Source organism: Hordeum vulgare, chromosome 7H, assembly GCF_904849725.1.
Source record: "Hordeum vulgare subsp. vulgare chromosome 7H, MorexV3_pseudomolecules_assembly, whole genome shotgun sequence".
Lineage (NCBI taxonomy): Eukaryota > Viridiplantae > Streptophyta > Magnoliopsida > Poales > Poaceae > Hordeum > Hordeum vulgare.
This window is the reverse complement of record NC_058524.1, coordinates 94,285,255-94,310,523: the sequence shown is the minus strand read 5'-3', so window position 1 is coordinate 94,310,523 and position 25,269 is coordinate 94,285,255. Positions and strand designations below refer to the sequence as shown.

The window sequence follows — 25,269 nt, the reverse complement described above, 5'->3', positions numbered from 1 at the left end:
TTTGCAGCGACTGTTCAGAACCCAACAAATATTTCCATATGATTTCTACAGCAAAACAAGAAGCAATAAACCATGGAAGGAAAACGCACCTCAAACTACAATCAAATGCTCCTTACACAAGCAAAACATGAATGTAGTGGGGGCACTCATTGTTCTGCCTTCATAACATTTGCTTCTACACATCCATTCCCAGAGCCATTTAGCCTGCCTTGTGTGTAAATGAGAGTGTGTGCGTGCATGCATGTTGGTTTTGTTGCAATTTACTCCTGAGAGAAACCAAGACAAGAAACAATTGATGGGATGAATCAAGCAGGCTTCAACAGAGAAATGGATACAGATCTCCATTCACCTAAGCATTTTTCAATGAAAAGCCCTGGCAGAAGAAGTCCACAAGAAATCAGCGACCACGTCTAAGAGGTGCAAGGAAATCTCAAAGTGCACAAACCAAAGAGACAATACCAAAACAAAAACATTCAGTTGCCAGAAAAGATCAGAAGAATAGAGGCTTAATGGAACTGCAGAAACACCCTAATTCACCCTAATGGTCATTAAGCAAACAGAGCTGCAAAACAAGATATAAACATATGGGAGCATTCTTTTGATAAGCCAAGCCTTCATTCATACTTCTTGTATCAACATATTTATTCCCTGGAGTCTACCTAGCCAGCTTGGTCAAAGGAAATTAAGAGCTCAGTTGGTTGAGTAGTTCCAAGCATGCAAGGAACTAAGTGATGTTGGTAGTAGTAGAAGCAGTAGTAGTAGAAGTAGTAGTAGTAGATGCCCAAAAATACCATGGAATTACTAATCCACCAAAGCGGCCAAGCAAGCTTCAACAAGAAAGTGATTCAGATCTTCATTCTTAGTGGTAATCATCAGGCAGCTAGAACAGAATGCTCAAAGGACAAGGCCAATATATTCAACTGCAAACATCAACACAAAACAAGAGAAAAAAATATTTTGCACATTTGAGAAAACTAATAAAGAGTCCAAACAACTTTCTCAACTAGAATAATACCATAGCAAACAGACCTGAGCATTCTGTGCATTTGACAAAAGCATTCAAACTTTTTGTATCCTCACCAGTGCCAATAGTGCGCATACATGTTCCAATTTACTCCTAAGAGCAAATTGCTACATTGTTTAGGAACATGGGGAGTACGATCCACCATGGCAGCCTAAGCTACATGATCACCAACAGAGGTGAGAAACAAATACTATAAGATATTCTAGCCTTGATAAGGCTGGCCAAGCACACAAGGTTCAGTATTTGATAAATAAATACTATTACATATTCTGGCTTGATCAGGCTGGCCAAGCACACAAGGTTCCAAATATAAGTACTACAATTCACACAGAAGTTAAGTTCAGATCCAATCAAATCTTATCATGGTGATTTCTACAACAGAACACCCGGCACTGAACCATGTAAGGTGTGCAGCCTCAAACTAATATGGTGGGGGGCATTCATCCAATCTGTCAAAGCCTTTGACTTCTGCTAATACACATCCACTTCCAGAGCTTTGGAGGATTGAAATCCATAGGGATTTTTCCTACATTGGTCCTTTGATTCATTGGATTGGATCCCATAGGAAATTTTTCTATGGTATCTTTTCTACTACATTTCATAGGAGATCTAACATCCACTCCAACCTCTTTTTACAATTCCTTTGTTTCTCCTGTGACATCAAACACTCATTGCTAATCCTACAGGGTTCAAACTTCAAATGGACATGCCACTCCAACCTTATATTTTTCATATTCCTGCGTTCTTAAAATCCCACAAATCAAAGAGGCCCTTAGCCACCCATGTCGGGTTTTTTGTAATGTACTCCCAAGAGAAACACAGCAAAGAAACAAATGAAGGGGAAGGCAATAAACAAGCACAGCCAAGTGGGGTTAACTGAAGCACGGTGACCAAGGCATCAACAAAAAAAACAAATGCCTCCAATTAAGAAAAAAATCAATGAAAAACCCAAGAACAAATTAACAACATGAAATCAGCAGCCATGTGTGAGAGGTACACAAGGAAATCTCAAGGTGCACAAACAAATGAGACCAACAATATTCAGTTGCCAGAAAAGATCACAAGAACAGAAATTTAAGGGCACCACAGAAACACCATAGAAACATATAAAAGCATTCTTTTGATCAGCCAAGCCTTCATTCATACTTCTTGTTTCAACATATCTATTCCCTGGAGTCCACTTAGCCAGCTCGGTCAAAGGAAATTAAGAGCATGTACAACCAGACCCCATTCCCCCCTAGGCGTCCAAAGGAGCATCAGTGATGGAGGTAGTAGCAGCAGCAACAGCAACAGCAACAGCAACAGCAGGTTAAGAGCATCTCTAGCAGATCCCCAAAAAATCCATGGAATTACCAATGGACCAGAGTGGCCAAGCAGGCTTCAACAGGGAAGTGCATTTAGATCTCCATTCTTAGCACAGTGCACACTATGGTAATCATCAGGCAGCTAGATCAGAATGCTCTAATGACAAAGCCAGAAGATAGGTACAAACATCAACATGAAACAAGAAAAAACAACTACTTTGAAGAATTTGTGCATTTGAGATAGCTAATACACAGTCCAAACAAGTTTCTCAACTAGAACAATAATCCAGAACCAAGAATTCTACGAATTAGCAAAGCCTTCATAGTTTTTATGTCTCCAAATACTCACTCCGGAGCCCAGCTAGCCAGGTTGGTGGAAGATCAAAAGGTTAGAACATCTTATATTTTGAACGGAGGGAGTACATTATTTAGGAAAGGAGGGAGTAGGATCCACCACAGCAACCTTAGCTAGACGAGCTTCAACGGAGATGAGATCTCAGAACTTCATTCTTTAAGCAAAGGTAATCATCAGGCTGGCCAAGCACACAAGGTTCTGCATCTGATAAACGAATACTTTTACATATCCTGGCCTTGATTCCCGTATCAGGTAATCTTGCTATGGCCAAGTACTACAATTCACACATAAGTTATGTTCAAATCCAAAAAAATATTTTGTATGATGATTTCCAAGCACCAGGGCATTAAACCATTGAAGGTGGGCAACCTCAAACTGATGCCAAACACTACTAGAACAAGGATACCATGAATCTAGTGGGGGCATCCATCCAATCTGCCAAAGCCTTCATAACATCTGCTTCTACACATCCATTCAGGGAGCCCATTTGGCCTGCTTCGTGCGTACATGTATGTGTGTGTGAGGTGCTTGTATGCATGGATGCACGTAGGGGGGTTTGCAATTTACTCCTGGAGGAAGCCAGCCAAGAAACCAGGATAGGTGTAAAGCACGGCAGCCAAGCTGGCTTCAAACACAGAAGTGGATTCAGATCTCCATTCTCAAGGATAATCATCAGGCTGGTAGTCAGTGCATCCTGTTCACTCAACAACAAATTGCTCCAGTTAAGTGAATTCATTACTAACAGCTGTAGCCTGTCATGAGCACAGTTACAGGCTGCTAAATAGAGGTAAAAATAAGAACAGAGATGAAAGAAAATGCAAGGTAAAAAACGAAAAGGATATTAGCATCAGAGATTCCCATAGACGGATACATCATTCACGGCCCCAATTTGAAATCAAGAGCGCTGCAGAGTCCCTGTCTTGCTTGTCATCATATGCTCATAGTGATTTGTTGAAACACAAATTTAGCAAACACCGTTACAAAGGAAAAACTATTAGAAAACACCAGTCAGATTCAAACCCATTCAGGCCAAGACAAAGAGACAAGATACTGCAAATTAGATTAGCATCAGAGATTCCCCTAGACAGATGCATCATTCGCGCCCCTGATCTGAGTCAGAGCCGCTGCAGAGTCCCTGTCTTGCTTGTCATCATATGCTAATTTATGTTCGTGCAGCAATACTTCACCCAATTTGATGAAATCAAAAATAAATATAACACAAGAGGGAAGTTAGGCGACCAAATTTGATGGAACGAGGGAGTAGGATCCACCACAGCAGCCTAAGCAGAGATCTCAGAACTTTATTCGTTACGCAAAGGTAATCATCAGGCTAGCCAAGCAGACTAGGGGTTCCATATTTGATAAACAAATACACTTTACATACCCTGGCCTTGATTCTCGTTTCTTCTAATGTTGCTATGTCCAAACATAAGCACTACAATTCACACATAAGTTATGTTCAGATCCAAATAAATATTCGCATGAAGATTTCCAAAGCAAAACACCAGGCATTAAACCATTGAAGGTGGGCAGTAGTATGCTACTTAAACAAGTATACCATAAATCATAGCATTAATCTGATCTGCCAAAGCCTTCATAAAGTTTGCTTCTACAGGTCCATTCCCGGAGCCCATTTGGCCCGCTTCGTGCGTACATGTGTGTGTGTGTGCAAGCAAGCAAGCAAGCATGTTGCTTTCTTTGCAATTTACTCCTGAGAGAAACCCAGCCAAGAAACAAGCGGTGCAATAGATCAAGCACGGCAGCCAAACAGGCTTCAACGGAGAAATGGATTCAGATCTCCGTTCTTGAGGATAATCATCAGGCTGGCAGTTCAGTGCGGCCCCCTTATCTCAACAAGGGAGCGCATCCTGTTACAAGAATCCATTGCGAGAGACCAGTCACTGGCACCAAATTCAAGACATCATAAGAAGAGAGACGAAAGAAAATGCAAGGGGAAAAACGAAAAAGGAAAGTAGCATCAGAGATTCCCCTAGACGGATGCATCATCCGCGCCCCCGGTTTGTAATCGGGAGCGCTGCAGAGTCCCTGTCTTGCTTATCGTCATATGCTAGTTATGCTCGTACTGATTTGTTGCCACAAAAACTTGGCAGAGACCGTTCTGATTCAAATTCAAAGCAAAAAAAACAATTTAGCAAGCACCGGCCAGATCCAGATCCGTTCAGTCCTAGACCGAGAGATAAGACGGTGCAAACCGGAATAGCATCAGAGATTCCCCTAGACGAATGCATCATTCGCGGCCCCGGTCTGAGCCGGGGCCGCTGCAGAGTCCCTGTCTTGCTTATCATCATATGCTATTTTCTGTTCGTTCATGCGGCGAAATACTCGGGACAGAACTTGATGCAGTCGAAAAACAAACACGATGCGCGGGAGGAAAGCGAGAACGAGCATCGGAGATTCCCCTAGACGGAATGCATCATTCGCGACCCCCGATCCGAAATCGGGGGCGCTGCAGAGTCCCTGTCTTGCTTGTCGTCATCTGCTAACTCTGCTCTGCTCGCGCGGCGAAACATCGCGCTCCTAATCCTCTTCTACGGATGAGATCCCCGCAACACAGAAGGAAGGCGAAGAACTGATTTGAAGCAGGCATAGAAAACTAAGAAATGCAGGTAGAACGAAATAGATCGAAGAATCATGAGGGATTCGAGCTGAGATGGCTGATGGGTGGTGTGATTCCGCATGAAGGGGGTGGGGGTGTGGGGGAGGTGATTACGGCTGGAGACGAGTGAGGGCTGAGGATTTAGGGTTTGGAGGGGACGGGGGATATAAAGGGAAAAAGCTGAATGGTAACTGGGCTGGGCCTCGTTGTGTAAGAAGGCCGAAGTGAATTCTCCCTTTTTTTCTTTCTTTCTCTTCACTCCTTTTCGACTTTCAATGTGTCGTCTGAGTAAGGCCCAGTTCTTTTCACCCTGGATTCTAGAGAATCAGGATTATGGAAAATTCTTCCAGAATCTGCTTCTTCCAGAATCTGTGGTCGAGTTCTTTTCAGAGATTGTAGTTTGAGATTCTGAAAAGTGTTGTCTGTTGAAATGTCTGTACTGCCCTTAGATAGAAGTTGTTTGCTGAATTGTTAACACTTGTTGTTTCTAACAGTGACGAAAGTGTATTTTACGAATGGCATAAAAATTGCTAAATATTACAATGGGTGTAAAGTTTTGTTCATGACGACAAGTGCATAAACTAAAAAAAGACAATACTCTCAAGGTACAAGACTAGCAGCAATCGCCTCACGTGTTGCGTTCATGGTACCATCATCTTCTGGTGGTAGAGCGTTGGCACCTGTAAACGGCAATACAGGTTGCACGTATGCATCATTGTCAAACTTGTCGAAATGCTCATCACGTAACTTGCTATCACGGATCCAATTGTGGAGACACATGCATGCAGTGACAATCATTTTTTGGGTCTCCGGTTTGTACCGAGGTATGCCTTCGAGAATTCGCCATTTCATCTTCAGAACACCAAATGTTCTTTCGATGACATTTCGCAAAGAAGAATGTCGATGGTTGAATGTCTCATATCTCCCAACTGGTTGGTGTTGTTGGAAATCTGGTACATGGTATCGTTGCCCTTTGTATGGTGCTAGATAACCAACCTTGTTTGGATATCCGGAGTCGACAAGATAATATTTATCTACAGTAGGACATCAACATAAAGACATTATAAATTTATAGCATACCATGTATATTACTATATGGGCACATGAGAGAGATTACCTGTGGGGGGTTGTGGAAAGTGATCATAACGAACTATGGCATCGCTCCATACACGTGTGTCATGAACAGATCCGGGCCATCCGGGAACAACAAACGTGAACCTCATATCAAAATCACACACTGCCATAACATTTTCACTTGTGTAACCTTTTCTATTCCTGTGTTGGGGCTCCAACTCTTTGGGCACAATTACCTTGTTGTGTGTTCCATCAATGGCTCCAATAGCATGTTGAAAATGAGGCCAAAACTTTGTTTTTGTAAGTACTGGGTGCGGTTCAGAGAAAGTTGAATCAATTGGTCTAATGTAATCGCCAGCCATGCGGTCTACACACTCCAAAACCTCGTGAAATTTTTTGTTAATGACTGAACGACTATGTGCAAACCGATCCGCGACATTATCAGTGGTTTGACATGTACCGACAGTCCATAAAAATTGTGCCAATGCCTCTTTTGATGATATGTTGGAAGTTGGCTCAAGCCCATAGCTCTGAACTAGGAGATCATGCAATGTGCGAAACACTGACCTCCTCATTCTAAACATCGCATAGAAAGTTTTTGCATCTTTCTCCTTCTCTTCTACCCATTGGAGGCCTGTAAAAAGATGTAACTTTCTTGGTGCATACGGTAGTGTCATACTTGACGACGCTACATCCATAGCAAATGCAACCATTGCCGCCTCAAATTCTTTATCATCTTGTTTCTTTTTGGCAATCTTTTTGGAAATATCCATCTGCCAGAACAACATGCACAAAATATAATATTAGATACAACACAATTCATATCAGGTTCACAACAGTGCCAATAAATAGCTTAAATCACAATAGTACATGTTGAAAGCAAATAGCATTACAAGCAAATAGTTTGCTTCATGAGTCGTGAAAGGAAATAACGGTAAATACAATTCAAACATGTTCTACTTGTTGTTAAGCTGCCACATCCTCTTTATCCATCCAAGCCTCGCAATAGGTTCATGAGCCGTGAAAGAGGAGAAAACATCGCGATATTTCTTTTCCATGAAAAGAAAGGTAGCATAGAAATGCTCATCACTTCCTGGTTTTGCACCATCCGCTTCCACCATGGCCATCATGTGTTGAATCTCTTGTCTTGTTTGATCCACACTCTCCTCCGGCTCCCTCTTCTCCCTTGCCCTCTCCTCTGCCTCCCTCTTATCCCTTGCACTCTCCTCTGCATCCCTCTTGTCTCTTGCACTAAAGAGATCCACCATGCGTACAAAAGCCTCATTTTTAGCATTCTCACCTGCCCACTTATCATTCATCTTTGGACTTGGCGAGTAAGGAGACGCCCTCTTCTTCCCACTCTTTCCTCGATTTTGAATAGGGGTAACTTGGCAATCCTGACTTTCACACCCTGAGTCATCCTCCAAAATAATTCGGGAGGGATCACCTTGATAAGAGGGAGTTGGCACCCTCGCATGCTCATTTGTGACACAACAATTATCGAAAACCTCTGACATTTTTTCCTCCTCCGCTAGTGGAGCATACCGGAACTTGGCAGCTTCTGGATGTGCCTGTAATCATAAGCCACCACATGTTAATATCAAAGTGAAGCAACATGACTCATTATTTAAAAATGACATGACAAAAACAATACCTTTATCTCCAATGCCCACCACTCATTTGTAGCAGCAATAGTCTTCGTATGCTCATCTCTTCCTAGGCCAGATGCTTGTTGGATCAATGTCTTCCATGTATTGTAGTCGCTCCTACACACACTCCACCTATTTTTGATTTGCCGGGTTGAATAGTTTCTTCCGGAGCGTTCATTGAACTTTTTATGCAAATTAGCTTGTCCTATGTCCGACAAAAAGCTGCCGCTGCGATTATTTCCTCGAATCTCCTCTACGCAAGCAGTCATATAAATTGTATGAGCAGCACTATCCCAATTTGCTTTGGGCTCTTTAACTTTCTCCATCTACCATTATTATTCAACATTACCACATTAGCATTGACAGCAGGAAACATTGACAGCACTATCTAGCACTATCTAGCAATACATTGACAGCAGGAAACATTGACAGCATTGACAACACTATCCCAAATTGTATAAGCAGCAAATTCATCCATCCATCTAACAAATAAGCAGCAAATCCATCCATCCATCCATCTAACAAATAAGCAGCAAATCCATCCATCCATCTAACAAATAAGCAGCAATATATGTCTGTTTATTTACAGGGAAGAAGAACCAAGCTTACAGCGGGGTGGGGGCAGACTGCAGCGTGGGCGGGGCGGGGCCTGGCCGGCCGGAGGCGGGGCGGGGCGGGGCGGGGCCGGCCGGCGGCGGGGCAGGGCGGCCGGCGGCGGGGCGGGGCGGGGCCGGCCGGCGGCTGGGCAGGGCGACGGGGCCTGCCGGCGGCGGGGCGGGGTGGGGCTGGCCGACGGCTGGGCGGGGCGGGGCCGGCCTGACGAGCGGGGCGACGGGGCCTGCGGGCGGCGGGGCGACGGGGCCTGCCGGCGGCGGGGCGGGGGCGGCCTGAGGAGCGCGCGCAGATGCGGCCTGAGGACTGCTCGGTGCAGAGGCGAGGTGTGCAGATGCGGGGCGTTTTGGTTGACTGCTCGGTGGCATTTTGCCTGTAATTACTTGGTACAATAGGGGTATGGTATTAATCCGAAAGGTTTTCTTTTGTGGGACTTGGTAGAATCTTGAGATTGTGGGAGAAACCAGTTTTTTCTCAGATTTTGAATTGCACTGAGATTCTGCAGAATCTGATTCAGATTTTGGTAGTTCATTCGAGTTCTTTTGGCTCGGGATTTTCGGGACTGAGATTCTATAGAATCTGCTCAAAAGAACTGGGCCTTAAGACCTGCTGGCGCCGGCAACCTCGTCACTATTGAAAAAAAACTCTTGTGCATAATCGTCTGGGTCTGGGAGGCGACGGCTCGGTAGTCTCCAACGATGCCATGATGATTCCACGGTGTTTTCTTAAGGGTGAGGCAACTGCCGTGGCATGGTCTATGCAGAGGAACGATAGAAAGATGGGGAAGAAGTGGCATGAGTGGCAAATCTCCCGGGGGAAAAGCCTAGTCAGTACAATTAGGACGAAAATCACCTTGAATTCACCTCAAAACTCCCATGGTGACATTTATATCAGTTTTGTAAAGTTTAGGGTACCAATTAATTCGGTTTTAGAATTCAGGGGATATGGACCCATCAAGGGGGATTTTAGGGGGTGGGGTGGGGCTATACATTTCTCTTAGAAAAATTAGATACCCCCTATTGCAGCTCAAAAAAATTCCTAATGATTTCAAAAATAGGTAGAAAAATGAACACATGTTGAAGTGAATTGATTTTCTCATGAATTAGGTGCAAAAAATGTACCTGGTCATCTATGTATGTGTGTGTCATTGTATTTTTTCTTCCTCAAAAGAAGTAATATATTACTATCAAGACGATGTCAATTACACCTGACCTCACCACATCAGGAGGTACTCAAGAGTCAAGACATCAAGGATGTAGAAAGAACTTATTAAAAATAAAAAGATGACTTCTCTTGGGGGGGGGGGGGATGTACAAAAAAAATCTGGATTAACAAAGGTAGTCTTGAGTTTTAGGTTTCTAGCACAAGAAGATATAACAAGTCCACAGTTCACACACCCTACGGGGAAAATGAAGACATTATCAAACGAAAGTCACACAGAAAACAATCTATGACAAACCAATGGCTGCATTGAACCAGCAGATGAGCTCTAAAATTCACACAGCAAAGAATCATTAGCTGCAGATCAACTTTGTATACTGCTATACACAGGATTAGTACAAAGGTTGCACATAATGTGTATGCCTGAATAGCAAAGGGAAAATGTTTCCTATTACACCGCTCTTGCAAACTCACCTCAAAAGTGCTCTAAAACTACACAAGGGTCTACGGAATGAACGAATCTCAGCTGAATCTGCTATTACTTTCTGTCTAGCTGAATGGAACTATTGTCACCACTCTGATCTCAAGAGTAATAAATGAAAGAAAATGAGTAGGAAACAAAATGAAAAAACCGAGGTGAAACTACTTTTGAGGTGAGCCCAGGCAATGCACATCTGCCATCAAACTTCCTAGCTTCTACCAGGAAAAAACACCAAAGTTCAGACAAGGATGCCGGGTGTTGCATTTCACTGGTCACTGGTAAATAGGAAAACTCAATCTGCATAGACTGCCCAATTATCCGTCCGGGCCAGTGCATCCCATGGCCTAGGCTTCGTTCTGGCCAACACACGGTTTATTCAGGGGGCGGCAACAAGAATACAAAGCCCGAGTTCTCCCGGATGAGCGGGGGCGGTTCGATGTCAGATATGTCAATCTGCTGCATTGATTTGGATATGTCATCGACGGAGAACGGTATGCTGCATTTCAAAGTGCAAATAGGTTGAGTAGGAGGCATTTGAGATGAGTTGTCATAGTATATGCAACTGGTAGGAGTGGAGAGGTAGCAACCTTGAGTCATCATCCAGTAGAAATGAATTGCTTACAGGATTATTGGAGTCTTCTGTCATCAATACTCTCATGTTTGATATGACCTAATAAAAAAAAATCTGTGATCAATTCTTATCAGGTTAGATGGAACACAAGTATGAATACTGCAAAACATACCTCTGGGGACACGCTATGTGTTCCATACTTGTCATCCCAGTACATAGTACTGATCCTGTATAGCTGTTGTATACTAAGTACCTGAACAGGACATTCGGGTTTGTTATAAAATTCCAAGGAAATCTAACTTTTCAAACAAAGGGACATAATGAAAGACTTAGTCTATTTCTCCACTTACAGGACAGAGGTCATGACTTATTTCATCCAAGGTTTTCTTGGGCTTTTGATGAATCACCTGGAAAAATGATATATGTGAGAGACATGTGCATGCAACTTGGCAAATGCGCAATACTGCAATTATTCGTAACAATTCTTGTATCTCAAGTGTTGAGGTCCACAGTATGCCCTCAAAGTTGAAATTCCGGCTTGTTGTCTTTTCTCGGTAGGAAAACCTTTAAAGGAAAAATAATAACTAAAAGGGTGTCCATTCTTCTAACACAAAATTACACACACTTTGGTGTGTGTGAGAGAAAATTAAAGGGGTGTTCCAGTCCAAACTCCAGAGCCATGTGCAATCATTTTCTCATATCTTATCAGCAATAGCCTAGATACTTATTCTACTGAACAAATATTTGTGGAAGTCATGTTCTAAGAGCACATGAAAAGTCATACCAGGAAACCAATAGCTTGTCTAATATGTTTAAGCTCATCCCAGGCTGAACCTGCATACTGCAAGTACGAAAACACTAGATGAGATAATCTCGAAAAAAATACTAGATGAGAAATCAATATTTGAGGCAACTTTGTTACAACTATTAATCAACTGAGAAACTTCTTGGCATAATGAACATGACAAAATTATCTTATTTGTACTTCATTTTGCTGTTGATCACTGTAAATAATATAACAGGATTTAGGCACAGCTATATGGTCTAGAACAATATGCAGGACTAAAGCCCATTAAGAAAAACAGATGCTACCATAGCTCTACCGCCCCTTATTTAACAGCATTTTAAGATGTGTGACAGAAATAGCTATATTTACCTCGTCAGTAGCTCTATAGCACCAATGCTCAAGTTCAGCTAATCCTGCTTTTACGTACTCGCCGTTACTGAATGAGCAGCACTCCCTTCTTAACAGAAGACTGAATATAGATAATAATTATATGAAGCTCAGTCAATCAGTTATGGTGTTTACAGGTAATCAAATAGGTGTAGTTCATTATTACGTAAATATATTTTACCTGTTAAATAGCTGTACATTGATGAAGGAGAATATCTGAGTGAATACTTTCCGCACCAAGAATGGAGGAACCTGGGACAGTGATACAAATAAGTAGGATTTATTAGATACATCTTTAATCATATTAAATAAACATACACATAATTATGAGTGGTGGTATTACAATTTACAACTGCTGAAGATATTGCCCTAGTTATATGAAATAAAAGGAAACTGTGTTTCAACAAACTAACATTGTTCACTTTAAGTATGTTCAAGAAATTTCCAAGGCTTTTCACAATCCCTTGCCAATGAGCAATCAAAGCTTGCTGTGCAGCTGTATTTGTGTTTGAACGAGAAGATCCTTTCATCATGCTTGCTCTTGATGTTCTTGGGGCCTGAATTGATGAGAATGGCAAATATGATGCCAATTAGCAGAAATAATGTACCCATATTTGTTATTCCACAAATAAAAGTCAATCTAGTAAAATGACTATCATTATCTGAACTTAGAAAGCATAGGCACCTGAATGCACAATCCAAGCAAAGGAGAGATCTCTTTCTTCAAATTATCCCGGATCATTCCATATATCTTCTCTACATATGCCGTAAGTTGCTGTTTAAACAGTAAAGCGGGATACTTGGCTTCCACTTGTCTCAGTGTCTCTACTCCACTAACCATGCTTCCATTTATTAGAGCAAGATTTACACCTTGTGGAGTTCCTCTGAAGCTCTGGAAGGAGAAAAACAGAATCACTCAGTAACTATTATGAAGCTTATGTTAAAGAAGCAAAACTTGTGTACCTGTGTCATCCTTCCAAAAAGGGTAGCAGAGGACGATCGTCGACGCTGTGGAGCCATTCCTGTTGATCCACTCGCTTTCAGCGTCCGCTGAAGCAAAAGCAACAGCGTTGAAGCATTTGAGAGCCAATATGCTAAGACTTCGTTATTGTCCTGTGTCTACAAAACACAGAAAATGGTAATTCAGCATTACTGTAGATAATGATAAATTGATAGTAAGGTTGAATCTCATGGTTAGAACCTCAATTGCATGTCCAATGGTCTGAATAATCCGATCAAAAACACTTGTCCGCTCTACTTCAAATGATCTCCAATGAAGGAGGCACTTGTATATAATACAAGCAGCAACTGGCCGATTCCCAGCAAATCCCAAATGCTGGGCTATGCACCTAATTAATAGATCTTGATTTTCCTGCTGCTTTTCATTTAGAGATTTCTGCGGCTTATCGTCTATGTCATATTCCTTTTTAGGAGAGGCTACAACAGCGGACTCCTGAAACACAAAAAGATAAAAAAAAAAGATGGATATCAGTTTGATGCACTGTCCAGGAACTCAAAGTATCCACCCACCCACCCAAATATATAGAGCATGCCCACTTACAGGAGTTATTTTTGAATCGCTAACTGATACATGACCACTTTCCGCATTCCTCTGTAAAAAAAGGAATGTATATTATTGATGTATTCTCCAAGAAGGAACAAAGGATAAAAACAGATTGGCTCACCTGTAAATTCGACTTGGAACGTCCTGACAAAATTTTAGCTGGAGCCATTGAAACAGCTTGCTGACGAAGGACTTTATTTTCAGATTCTACATTAGATAGCTTCTCCTCTAGCCTGAAGGAGAATATACAGGTCATATGCACTATGAGATGGAGACTCAATGTCGCATAATATGATGACAATGTATTTATATATTAACATGGCTATAATTCGGAGTCCGCTATAGAGAACAAAGAGAAGGGATTACAATATGCACAACAAGCAACATGTGAAAAGCTTAACCTTCTCAGATAGTCCTGAAATTGACGTATTTTTACTTCAGTCTCTTCTATCTTCTTTTGCTTTTCTTCATTTGCTTGTGCTTCCTCGGAGCGTTTCTTTTCTAATTCATCTGCTCTTTGTTTTTCTGATTGAAGTGAGGTCTACAGGCAAAAGAGTTGGTACATAACAAAATTAGTGAAAGTGAATCATCAAATGAAAGTGCTTAGTTATCTGATAGTATTTATTTGTTCAAAATTACTGGAGGAACCAAACATTAGGAAATTCTGGTCAACAGCAATGGTGATAGTCTAGTAGATTGCGTACCTTAAGTTCATCTACCTCTGCTTCCAAGGTATGAACCTTCTCAGTGTCTTGGACTAGAACCTCAGTTTCCTTTACCACAGGAGGTGCTTCCGCGATAGCCTTTTTAGCAGCTTCTCGTTCCTTCACAAGTACTGCATTTGTCTCATCAAATTTAGCTTGCAGGGCATCCATGGTGCTCTGCAATTTTGATAACTCCTGGGCTTTTGCTTCTTCCAAATCTGTCTGTATGCATGTGAATTGATTTGTGTGAAATGATTGAAACAATAGATCCATTTCACATCAGAAGTACTTCTCTGAGGCAGCAGGTAAACATTCCAGAAAATCAAGTCATGATTGTAACACATTTTTCTTATTTTAAGTGTTTATATGAAGAGGAACGTATATAAAACAACATAATAAGTAACATTATACCCGCATTCGCTTCTCTAACTGCACACGCCATGTAAGTTCTTCCACTGTCTTTTCAAGTTTATCCTTTGCTTGCTTGAGTGCACCCGTTTCCCTTGCTTCCTGAAGAAGATAATAGTAATGAACTATAAATGATTTTGTGCTTTGAATGCACACAAATTATGATTTTGCATGTCCCTTCATTAAGGGAGAATTGAAAACCAAAATCAGTACTCACAAGCTTAAGTAACGCAAACAGTACGATAATAGGTCCAAAAGCAAAGGTATAGTGGCCTAAAATAAAAGAAAAAAGTTCACAAGTTGGAATAACGACAACTGGCACCCTAAATTCAAGACAGCAAGAGGCTATCTAAGCATTGTTTAACCGAAGCTATCTATGCATTTCACTCTGGCCAGACTCTGTTACGTGCTTTTTTTTTATCTTCATTGCTTGGACTAAACAATGAACCGAGGCAAATTCATTCTTTAAAGAGAACTCCCTTTCAATTCATCAAAACATTCTTCCTGCTGTTTTGAAGAACACACTTTTAATATTGAATCAAAGATTAAAAGGACTCCGCAATCTGCGGTGTGCAGCCAGTGAGCTTCTCCATGCTATGATGTGTGCCCATATTTGGTGAACAACCCACGCTGGAAAAGAAGATAAAGGTTAAACTATGAGGGGGAAGAAATGCCCTAGCCTTCATCCTAAAGAAGATGGGAAACTCAAACCCAGGTGGGCTGAGTGGAACCATGTCTCACCAGCCACTTTCTGTAGGAAACCTCCCAAGATGATGGGTCGACTATGATGTTGCTGGCGCACCACACAGTGGCCTGATTTGGTAGTCCTCGTCTTTTAAAACTATTCGCTGCCCAACATCTACTTAGATTGCTCGCCGCATGATGTACTTGCAGTGCAAGAGGGCACAAGGGCCATGGCAAGCGGAAGGGGCCATTCATTGGAAGCAAGGTAGTCTACAGTGATATAGCACTTCCACAAATTTCAACTTCAAATATACAGTAACAAACAAAAAGGGACAAGTTTGCTTGAATAGTGGTATTTATCTTATCCATCTTTTCCCTTCTGATTTAATTTAGCACTTAACTTTTTTTTGTCAATTTGATTACTCTTAATGCATGACGGATCTGAACTCACAATTTTATACGTAGGTACATGGAATCAAGAAGCACAAATAGAATTTTCTTGGAAAAGTTTTATTTTGATTTGATGCCCAAACAGAAGGCAGTTGCATTAGTATGCCACATAGGATTAGCATAAGTTGGCTTACATAACAATGTTATAAAAGCTTAAAAACAACAGGTATAAATAGGACTGGGGAACTTTAAAAAGGTGATGATAGGAGCTCTGCCAGCCATTACAGGAGTTAAATTCACAGCACCAGTCCCAGGTGGACACACCAATTAGGACTGGCTATTCATGTTGTATCATGAGTAATATCGGATGTGTAACAATAGTGCATTTACTGTGGTAATACACATACCATTTTAAGTTTCCTGAGTTCTTTCCTTGCAATCCTTCCCCGCCATCTGCATTGTGCAACAATGGCTGCAGCCTTTAACTTCTTATGGTATAAATGAGCTCGATGGCACCTATAACGAGCCTGTAACAGAGAATCAGGACTTTAGAAATATATCATGTGTTGAGCCCGTAACATGCTGCATAGCAGTTCTCCTAGGATTTTACCGAACCCAGATAAAAACACGAGCTGCATAATTGTGTCTTATTATTTAGGAAGAACTGAAGGGTACCTGAATTGTAACCGCTGCTTTAGATCGGTTTTTATGTCTGAACTCATTCCTTGCTGCCATTGCACGCAATGCTGTTTGTATTACGAGAACTGAAGAAAGTTGCAGTTTGTAGGACCTCCTAGCCTGATGCCTACGTTGGTTTTTCTGAATTTTGACAGAAGCTGCTTGCCTCCGCATGCGGTCATAGAGTTTACAAGCCAATGTTCCTAAAACACAAAGTGTGGTTTTCAGCATTATTGGTAAAATGAAAATTCACCTGATCTACAGTTATGTACAAGCCAAACAGACCTCTCCAAACTGCCTGAAAACATACAGATGCTTTCCTCAAAGAAACAAACTTCTTCCGCATGATATGTGTTCGTATTTTCCCTTGAATTGTTTTTGCAGCAACACTGAGAACTTCAGTTCTTCTAGCATCTAATTCAGCCATCTGTCCGGCTCTCAGAAAAACTTTTGTTTTACCAATCTGAAAAGTACAAACAAGTGTCAGTGTAAGCTAAATAATTAAATTCTTACGATATTGTATTTGCCCATTTCTTTCTGTTAGCACTGTAGGGCCACCCTGCATGGGATAGTCTGATAGTTATGTTAGGAAGTATTAGTATTAGTCTAGGAGTCTAGGAGTCCTTATTAGTCTATTAGTATTAGTCTATTAGTATTAGTCTAGGAGTCCTTATTAGTCTATTAGTATTACTTTTCTTGCACCTCAAGTCTTGTGTAATATATATATGCCCCTTGGGCCTTCAATAAACATAAGTTGCTTTCCTAACATGGTATTAGAACCTAGGTTTAGGTCTCCGGACGCCGCAACTCGTCCTCACGATCCAAAAAAAAAATTCCCGTTCCCGTCGCTGGATCCCGTCTCGTCCTGCTGAATCCATCACCCCGATTGAATCCAGATCGCAGCAGGCTCCTTCCCGTCAGCCGTGCTTCTGCTCCGTTGACTCCCTGGCTGCTTTGTTCAGATTCGCAGGCGTCCCGTCAGCTGTGCTCGCGATCTGGCCGTTGGGCTCGATCTGCTGTCCTCCAGCCGGATCCCGTCGCCGGCCGCCGTCTCTCGTGATCTTCAATCGGATTCCGTCGCCGGCCGCCGTGTTCCACCGCTTCCAGCCGGATCTTGCAGCAGATCGCGGTGTCTCGTCTCCAACAGGATTATAGTCAACGGACAAGCATCTAGTACAGGTGTTGTTGCTTTCCTAACATGGCCGTGCCTGCCATCCACCTCCACGCTGCTCAACCTCCCTGTTGCTGGCCCAGACAGCTCCTGCTCCTCCAGCCTATTGTGGCCGCTCACGTGTTGCTCTCCTTGTTCGGCTGCTCTACGTACTGCAGCTAGCTGGTGCTGTTGCCTGATTCTGTGTGCGTGTGATTCCATCTGTACGTGGGCACTTGGCCTGCTGCTGCTAGTCTGCTGTTTTCCGTCATGGTTCTCTTCCGCTGCTACCGCATCTAGTTTCATATATGCTTTTCAGTTTTTTTTCCCGCTGCGTCCACCAAATCCGTTGATATTTTGTGTTTTCTCATGCCATGCGAGTCCACCATACCTTTGTCCGTCAGCCTTTTCTTTGGTCCTGATCCTTTCTATGCAACTTTTGTGGCCTATTTGCCCTTGTTGTTTTCTATAGGATTTTCTGGACTTCTTTTGCATTGTCGATCTACGTCCATCGTGCCTTATCCGCCGAGCTTCTTTCGCCGACGGTTGTCGTGGACTATGATTTTCTGCACAATGCTTTATTCTCTTGATGTGCCATCTTCTTTTGACAACCCATCTTCTCTTGATACTTATGTTGTATCTTCAAGTGATGCGTTGTCTTCTTCTGATGTGCCATCTCTTCGGTGTCTTCCTCTTGATGTGCCATCTTCTTTTGACAACCCATCTTCTCTTGATACTTATGTTGTATCTTCAAGTGATGCGGTGTCTACCTCTGATGTGCCATCTCTTCGTTCTCTCCTTCGGCGACTCGACAAGTTTTGAAGACTCTTCATGCTACGACGACACTCTCAAGACGCGGATTTGGATTATCATTGTTTTTTTTAGTATTACACTTCTTCAAATGCAATGCTATTGCATACGCTTTGCATTTGAGGGGGGTGTTAAGAAGTATTAGTATTAGTCTAGGAGTCTAGGAGTCATTATTAGTCTATTAGTATTAGTCTAGGAGTCCTTATTAGTCTATGTTTACTTTCCTTGCACCTCAAGTCTTGTGTAATATATATATGCCCCTTGGGCCTTCAATAAACATAAGTTGCTTTCCTAACAAGTTCAAACCTATATAAGCTACAAATTAGTCTGATAGTTCAAACCTATATACTCCCTCCGATCCATAATAAGTGTCGTAGTTTTAGTTCAAAATTAAGCATGTACGTCAGTTTTGTTACAGTATTTCCTTTACCAGATCACTAATATTTATCTAATGTATGCTAGGCATTCAAAGAAGATTGAACATTTTCAGTTCAGAAAACGAAACAGGAGATTGAATATTTAATAGAAAGGAATGTGCTAAGGCAGAGATGGACAGTTAAGGTTAGTTACCTGAAAGCCTATAAGACCCTTCTTTTCCAGAATCCTCTTGCATGCAACCTTTTCATCACAACTTTTGAGATACAAAAATGAAAATCTTAGTTATTATCACTTTTATATGCAGCAAAAAACTCTTAATGATGATTAGGAGATGTTAACTACAAATCTGCATAACTCACTTTCCTTCAATGGAATCTGGAGTGAGTATTCCAAAACGATGCAAAAACTCATAAAATGTGCGACGTGTAGGATAACCGGCACAACTGATCCTGATTGCCTCAAGTACACCCTGATGATACATGGCATGCAATTTGATGGAACTTTGTGAAATAAAACAACTCAAACATGTCCTCCATTAAATTGCAGTACAGATCAGGGGCACTTACACCACAACGCAACTGTTGCATGACGTTGACATTCTCAAAAATTGCCGGTTTTAGGACATTATTTGGCTTAACACATCTGATATAATGAGGTTCGGTAGAATTTAATGTTTCCATAAGAGCTTGAAGTTGTTGCTGCCACACGAAAAATCAGCGGTTGGTAAAAATTAGTCATGCATAATGAAATACTCAAGAAGAAATAGAGATGTTGGTAGGTAGATATAGAACTGGCAGAAAATTCTAAAGGATAATCATGCAGAACCGAAAGAGGGGAGAAACCTTGAAGCGTGCACCAATCGAAGAGAACTTCGAGGATTTTGATGTTTCCTCTGGCGGAGGAGGAAATAATCCTGCGATAAAGGAGCATCTAGAAGCACTCAGTAGCTCCTGGTGCTCTGCCACAACGTAGTCTTTGTTTTTGTCAAGGAATTGGTCAGATTGATACAATACCTGCATACCGTAAGTATAAGTATCAGTTAAAATCCAACAATATCCTGGAACAATTGAATTTGATGAATAAAAAGCTAACCTCCCCAGCGTAGTGAGAGATTGCAAAATCTGTGCGAGATAGCTTAGGTTTGACAAACCGTTTATGCTTCTGAAAAGTCTGGTACAGCTTCTGGGCAAAGGTCTCGTGTGTTGACTTGGGAAACATACTGAATAAAGAACAATTAAATAGACAACAATTAACATAGTTTTGCATCTTAACATGGTCATTAATTTAAATATTCAGCTGAACGTAAACAGTAAAATAGAATTGATTCAATGAACAAAGCAAAGATATGGTAAGCATACCATGCCTCATCTAGAAGTGCAATCACACCGCCAGGTTTCTGCCAGGGACAAGTCAGTAATACATGTAAAAGAAATGAGTGAGCATCAATTACAAAACTGATTTAAAAATATGTAAGATAAGCACAAGAAAAAGAAGTTTATTTGCCTGCCTAAAATAGGGCTTCTCTGGTTATGCAAACTTGTGGAAGCTAGTCGGCACTCTAGCTCTACGAGCCCTGCCGCTGCATGCATGACCTCCTGACAATTTGGGCTCTTAGTTTTGCTTATTCTAGGCCTGCTTAGTTTAGCCTCAATTGCTTCTTTCTTAATTTTTATTCATTTTTGGTCTTTTGGTCGAAGCCACCATGACTGGTTTGTAAATGAAGTGATTCCTTTGGTAAAAAAAAAACGATTGACCTTGTTTTAAGCTTGCCAGCCTTGCCAAGCTTAACTTTGACCAGATAGGTACTGACTGAGAAGTATTGGAATGCACTCTACAGCAGCACGACCATATCAGTGTGACTGATGCCTACCAAGATAAACATGCCCTATTACAATACTTGAGATTTCCCGATCAAGATACTGGATGCGATGCAATTAAACTGATTGAAATCTTACAAATCCTTTATTCATCCATGTACAATGGTTACACATACCTTCTCGATAAGATCAAGAACATCTTGATTATCGACAAACTCAATATAGCTCCAATCAATTTGTTCTTTAGTGTATTCCTCTTGCTCCATCTTAAAAACGTGCTGAAAAAGATCATAGAGGCACCTTTCATGTAAATATATGCTCCTTAGTTGTCAAACGGCTGTGGGTGTTTGGTGTACATGAATCATTTCTTGTGAGCAAGTATTACCTGATTGAAATGTTGCTGTAATTTCTCATTCGTATAATTAATACAGAATTGTTCAAAACTGCAGAGAACATCATTTACCAATTTGTGAGAACAATATAGTGGATTATAAATACAACACTGGACTGCAGTAAATCTGAAAAATTTACCTGTTTGACTTAAAGCTCTCAAAACCATAAATATCCAGGACACCAATAAGACATTTAGAGTTAGCATCTTGCCCGATGGAACTATTAATTTTATCAACAAGCCTGCAATATAATGATGGGTTGAAACAACGAATGCAATCTTTATCCCGCGTTGCAATGGAATTTGGACACTTGTAACATATGTAATAAAGAACAAAAGGACACTATTCTATACCAATCGAACAGGCGGGAATATATTGTCTTTGCTAGACCATCCCTACTGATAGTTGCATTGTAAGGATCAAGACTCCTTTTTATAACCTCCTCCGGTGTTACCATGACACGCTTACAGAGAGCATCTGTCAAGGCTCCAGGATCACACCTGAAATAGAATACAAGGCAATCATTGGAGATTGCACATAGTAATACCAGCCATTAGAGAAAGAACTAAATAAAGGTAGTTACATAAGGAGTTCAGCGGTTGTTTCAAGATGGAACTTAGATTTGTCATCTTTCAAAACTGAGGAATCAGCTTCTTTCCCCTTGGCAAATTCAATGTTGCCAATATGAAGGATAGCTGCAACCACCCTGAAAATAGCATCCTGCAGACAAAATCAAGTGCAAGCAAGTGAGAAACAAAATTAGTTCAAGCAGCCACCGATCATATCAAAGAACATATAGGATTGAGCTACCTGTTCCTGGGTACTGATACCAACAATATCCATTGCTCTTCTGGTAGCCAAATATTCACGAGCATCACTGACTCCAACTAAATCGTAGCAATTTGACTTATTAAGATAATTATAGGTTCTAGGATTTCCTAATTTGTACTTATCAAGATCCTGAAAATTCAATGCCAATACAGATTATTTGTGTTAGGTACCAAAACTCAAGTAGTGCAAGAAAACACCAACAGTGAGTTTATTCAAAAAAAAAAACAGTGAGTTCAATGAGATCCACAAGAAGTATCGAAGGAGAATATTGATCATTACCTCCTGTGGTGCCGCACAAAGGAGATAAAAGCAGTGGTAGTTGCGTTCAGGATCAGAAATTTGGCATACTCGTGACCTTTCAAGCAGGTATGTTCTGACAGCAGCACCTGAGATCCTCCCATGCTTATCAAATTGAATCTCAACAAACTTACCAAATCGACTGCACCAAACATTGGAACAAATAATGAGATCGGAACATATATATACACTTCCATGATTTGGAACCATGCAAGTAAACTTATGATTGATACACACAGTTTTTTTCTAATCTGGCCTACCTAGAATTGTTATTTCTGACAGTCTTGGCATTGCCAAAAGCTTCAAGGACTGGATTTGACTGTAGATATAAGAATTTAAAGTAGAAAAGTTCAATTGATGCATTAATAACTTAACATTACAACTGTCTTGCATGGCGAAGTATTGTCTGCCTTACTTCAAGAACTTGTTGTTCTACTGTTCTTCCTTCTGTTGCAGCGCGGCCACCCAAATAGGCAAGATACTGCATAAGCATTTTTGTTGTTTCTGTTTTACCAGCACCACTCTCACCACTCACGAGAATAGAGTTGCTCCTTCCTTCATGAATCATAGCCCTATTTCATGTAAAATATAACAATGAGATCAACCAGTCCTCTGAGGTAATGCCAAAGCAGTTTTCAGCTATGTTTACTTACCTGTATGCAACATCTGCGACAGCAAAAACATGTGGACTTAACTCACCAAATGGTGCACCCTTGTACTGTTGCATCATATGTGAGTCATATAAATGTTGCAATCTTTGGAAAGGATTCACAGCAATGAGAATGTTTCCAGTGTATGTCTGCCCAAATGAAGACATATCAGTCATAAGAAACATTACCTGAGTTCCAAAATTAAAACTCAAGACAGTACAGCTGACATAATGGCATATCTAGAGCAAGTGCCCAAGCAGCAAGCAGTAATAAAGATGAACATACATAGATTTCATTAAGTTCATATCTGGTGGCCAAATTCTGCAAAACTCCTGGCTCATGGAGATAGGAGAGCTTTGTCATGTCATCAACTCCACCGGCAGCTGCTTCCATATCTTTGGGATATAATTTTGACAAATTTGAAACGATCTAAAATTGTGACATTAAACATAAGTATCGGTGTTTTATCAAACTGAATGCCCATATGTACCAGTATTATACAGCGCAACTTACCTTTTTTCCATTGGTTGATTGGATCTCAGCCTCTTCGCCATTGATCTTAACAACTTCTCCATCGACCCAAGCAACATCAGTATCTTCAGCCCACACATGTGAGCCTACTATAATATTAACTTTCGTCCCCTGAAAATGAAAATATACGCATCTCAATCAGTGTCTTCAGCCCACACATGTGAGCCTCTGAATAAACGATGACAATGCATTTGCATTTAACAATGCCGAAAGATTGCAACTTTGATAAAAAAGAAATTGAATTCGCTTGGATCCGAAATCTATTGCCTCAATCAGGAATCTAGTCTCAATCCATCCAATGCAGTGCTTCAGACATTTTGTACTCGGTGGAGACTTTTTTTGGCTAATAATATATGGCCGTATGCATCACTCGATGCAGAGGCCGGGGCTCGACCTCCTTTTCTAAAAAAAATTCCATCCAATGCAGTGCTAGGCATAATTTACCGAATCCTTTGGTAAAAACTTTGCAACCAATCACCATGATTCAGACCGGAAAAGAAAAAGAAAAGGAACAATCGTGACCCTGGCTAAACACCGCGTTGCCACTGCATTTTACTCAAGCGGTCGCAAACCACGAGGCGAGTTTACCATTTCGCCGGCCGCCGGAGGATGATCAGTTGGACGCTGTGAGCGACGGGGCGGACGAACTCATATCCCTCTTCCCCGCGCCCGCGCTCGCGCTCGTGCTCGCCGGACTCCCTCCGTACGCCGTCCCGTCGTCGCCGCCGCGCGCCTCGGAGGAGGGAGGGGTGGTGGTGCGGTGCAAAAGCGGGGGAGTGGGGAGGGGGAAGGGGATGTGTAGAAGGCAGGCGGTGTGGGGTGGAGAGGGTGCAGTACGTGGAGCGGCCATGGCTGGCCTCGCCTCGATCTCTGCGGGGCGCCATGGATTAGGGGCGGAGCTGGACATGCGGCATGGGTTGAGGTTGAGGTTGAACCCCCGAATTCCGGGAAAAACAATCCGCTATTAGTAGTGTGAGTGCACACCCCCGCCAAATGCATTGCGCCATGGCTGTTACAGTGCTCCATAGTAAAACAACCAACCTGTTGCATTTTAGACAAGACTAGTAAAAGTGCCGTGCGATTGCACCGGGTTAGATCGTTGATATTTGAATCATGAATTTTGTATTTGAAAAGTCCCGCCCTCACTCTTTGTCGACATCTACTTCAGCGCTCCGTACCTTCATTGAAGTGCAATTAGAGATTCAAACATATGAACTTTCATACAAATGGAGTATAACTTCACACAGATTGGTCATATAGTTACCACAAGACCATCATCATAGTTTTACTTATTTAATCTCTTCAAACAACATTATTATTTAATCTCTGCAAACAACATGAAGGAGAAAATGAGACACACGTTGATGCCGGTTTTTGAAGATCGAGAGTAGCAGTAGTGGCGGTCTACCGAGATCACAATGACAACTATATGGGGAGCTGATCTCCGGTCATTCCAAGTCTGCAAGATGCTAGTACACTTGAGACAATAGCCTGTCACGAAGCCCTCGCATTGGCAGAAGACCTTGGCCTCCACTCGTCGTGGCATTATATGCATAACAAGTGATTAGTGACACATGGAAAGGAAGTTGGGTCGTCATGCAGTCATTATCAAGGTGGGATCACATCCACGCATCGACCTTCTCCCATTTTTTATGTGAACTTCGACCCAAGAACACACAATAAACTTCGACCTTGATGAAACAAACTTCTTTTGAACACACGAGGTAGTCAACCACATTGTCTGAATATTGAACTACTCTATTTTTAAAATTTTCACTTCTTGTTTTTTATTGTTGAACTTAATGTTTTTCATTCTTGAGTAACGAGGAAAATCTGGATTTTGTAACGTTGAAGTGCTCCTTTTTTTACTTTGGACTTCTTGAGGCTTTTTATTTTATTTATTTACATATAACCACTCATATTTATTTATTTGAACTTCAACGAAAACTCAATTATATTTTAG

At 41.5% G+C, this 25,269-nt stretch overlaps 1 protein-coding gene and 5 pseudogenes across 2 annotated transcripts; all 6 read right to left on the bottom strand.

Annotated features, from left to right (window-relative positions):
• Positions 1 to 3,524: 3,524 nt before the first annotated feature.
• On the bottom strand, positions 3,525 to 3,624 carry LOC123414508 (annotated as a pseudogene).
• A 121-nt stretch (positions 3,625 to 3,745) lies between these two features.
• On the bottom strand, positions 3,746 to 3,844 carry LOC123414507 (annotated as a pseudogene).
• Positions 3,845 to 4,655: 811 nt separating this feature from the next.
• LOC123414511 lies at positions 4,656 to 4,755 on the bottom strand (annotated as a pseudogene).
• Positions 4,756 to 4,900: 145 nt separating this feature from the next.
• Positions 4,901 to 4,999, bottom strand: LOC123414510 (annotated as a pseudogene).
• Positions 5,000 to 5,085: 86 nt separating this feature from the next.
• On the bottom strand, positions 5,086 to 5,187 carry LOC123414512 (annotated as a pseudogene).
• Positions 5,188 to 10,130: 4,943 nt separating this feature from the next.
• Positions 10,131 to 23,995, bottom strand: LOC123411676 (myosin-11-like). Of its 2 annotated transcripts, XM_045104639.1 has the most exons (39): positions 23,895 to 23,995; positions 23,289 to 23,417; positions 23,061 to 23,204; positions 22,779 to 22,924; positions 22,541 to 22,697; positions 22,386 to 22,444; positions 22,108 to 22,267; positions 21,808 to 21,957; positions 21,581 to 21,717; positions 21,351 to 21,497; positions 21,137 to 21,238; positions 20,991 to 21,048; positions 20,782 to 20,883; positions 20,147 to 20,184; positions 19,881 to 20,007; positions 19,631 to 19,801; positions 19,355 to 19,486; positions 19,148 to 19,257; positions 18,981 to 19,041; positions 16,736 to 16,913; positions 16,448 to 16,653; positions 16,180 to 16,299; positions 15,575 to 15,652; positions 14,702 to 14,800; positions 14,291 to 14,512; positions 13,988 to 14,127; positions 13,708 to 13,819; positions 13,584 to 13,634; positions 13,224 to 13,475; positions 12,986 to 13,141; positions 12,708 to 12,914; positions 12,436 to 12,579; positions 12,204 to 12,274; positions 12,005 to 12,104; positions 11,633 to 11,689; positions 11,199 to 11,255; positions 11,021 to 11,101; positions 10,865 to 10,947; positions 10,131 to 10,773 (listed from the first exon to the last, which is right to left on the bottom strand). In XM_045104639.1, the coding sequence occupies exons 1-39, from the start codon at positions 23,895 to 23,897 to the stop codon at positions 10,650 to 10,652; spliced, it is 4,671 nt and encodes a 1,556-aa protein (XP_044960574.1). In that variant the 5' UTR covers positions 23,898 to 23,995; the 3' UTR covers positions 10,131 to 10,649. The 2 variants fall into 2 exon arrangements, with proteins under 2 accessions (XP_044960574.1, XP_044960573.1); XM_045104638.1 differs by lacking the exon at positions 15,575 to 15,652 and having other exon boundaries at positions 23,895 to 23,994.
• Positions 23,996 to 25,269: the final 1,274 nt, after the last annotated feature.

What these genes read in the sequence shown, in the direction of transcription:
- LOC123411676 (XM_045104639.1), bottom strand. An exon ending in GTATCAGTACCCAGGAACAG is followed by an intron (nt 21,718 to 21,807) that starts GTAGCTCAATCC and finishes TTTTGTCTGCAG; the next exon opens with GATGCTATTTTCAGGGTGGT. An exon ending in TGCTTGGATTGTGCATTCAG is followed by an intron (nt 12,580 to 12,707) that starts GTGCCTATGCTT and finishes TCATCAATTCAG; the next exon opens with GCCCCAAGAACATCAAGAGC.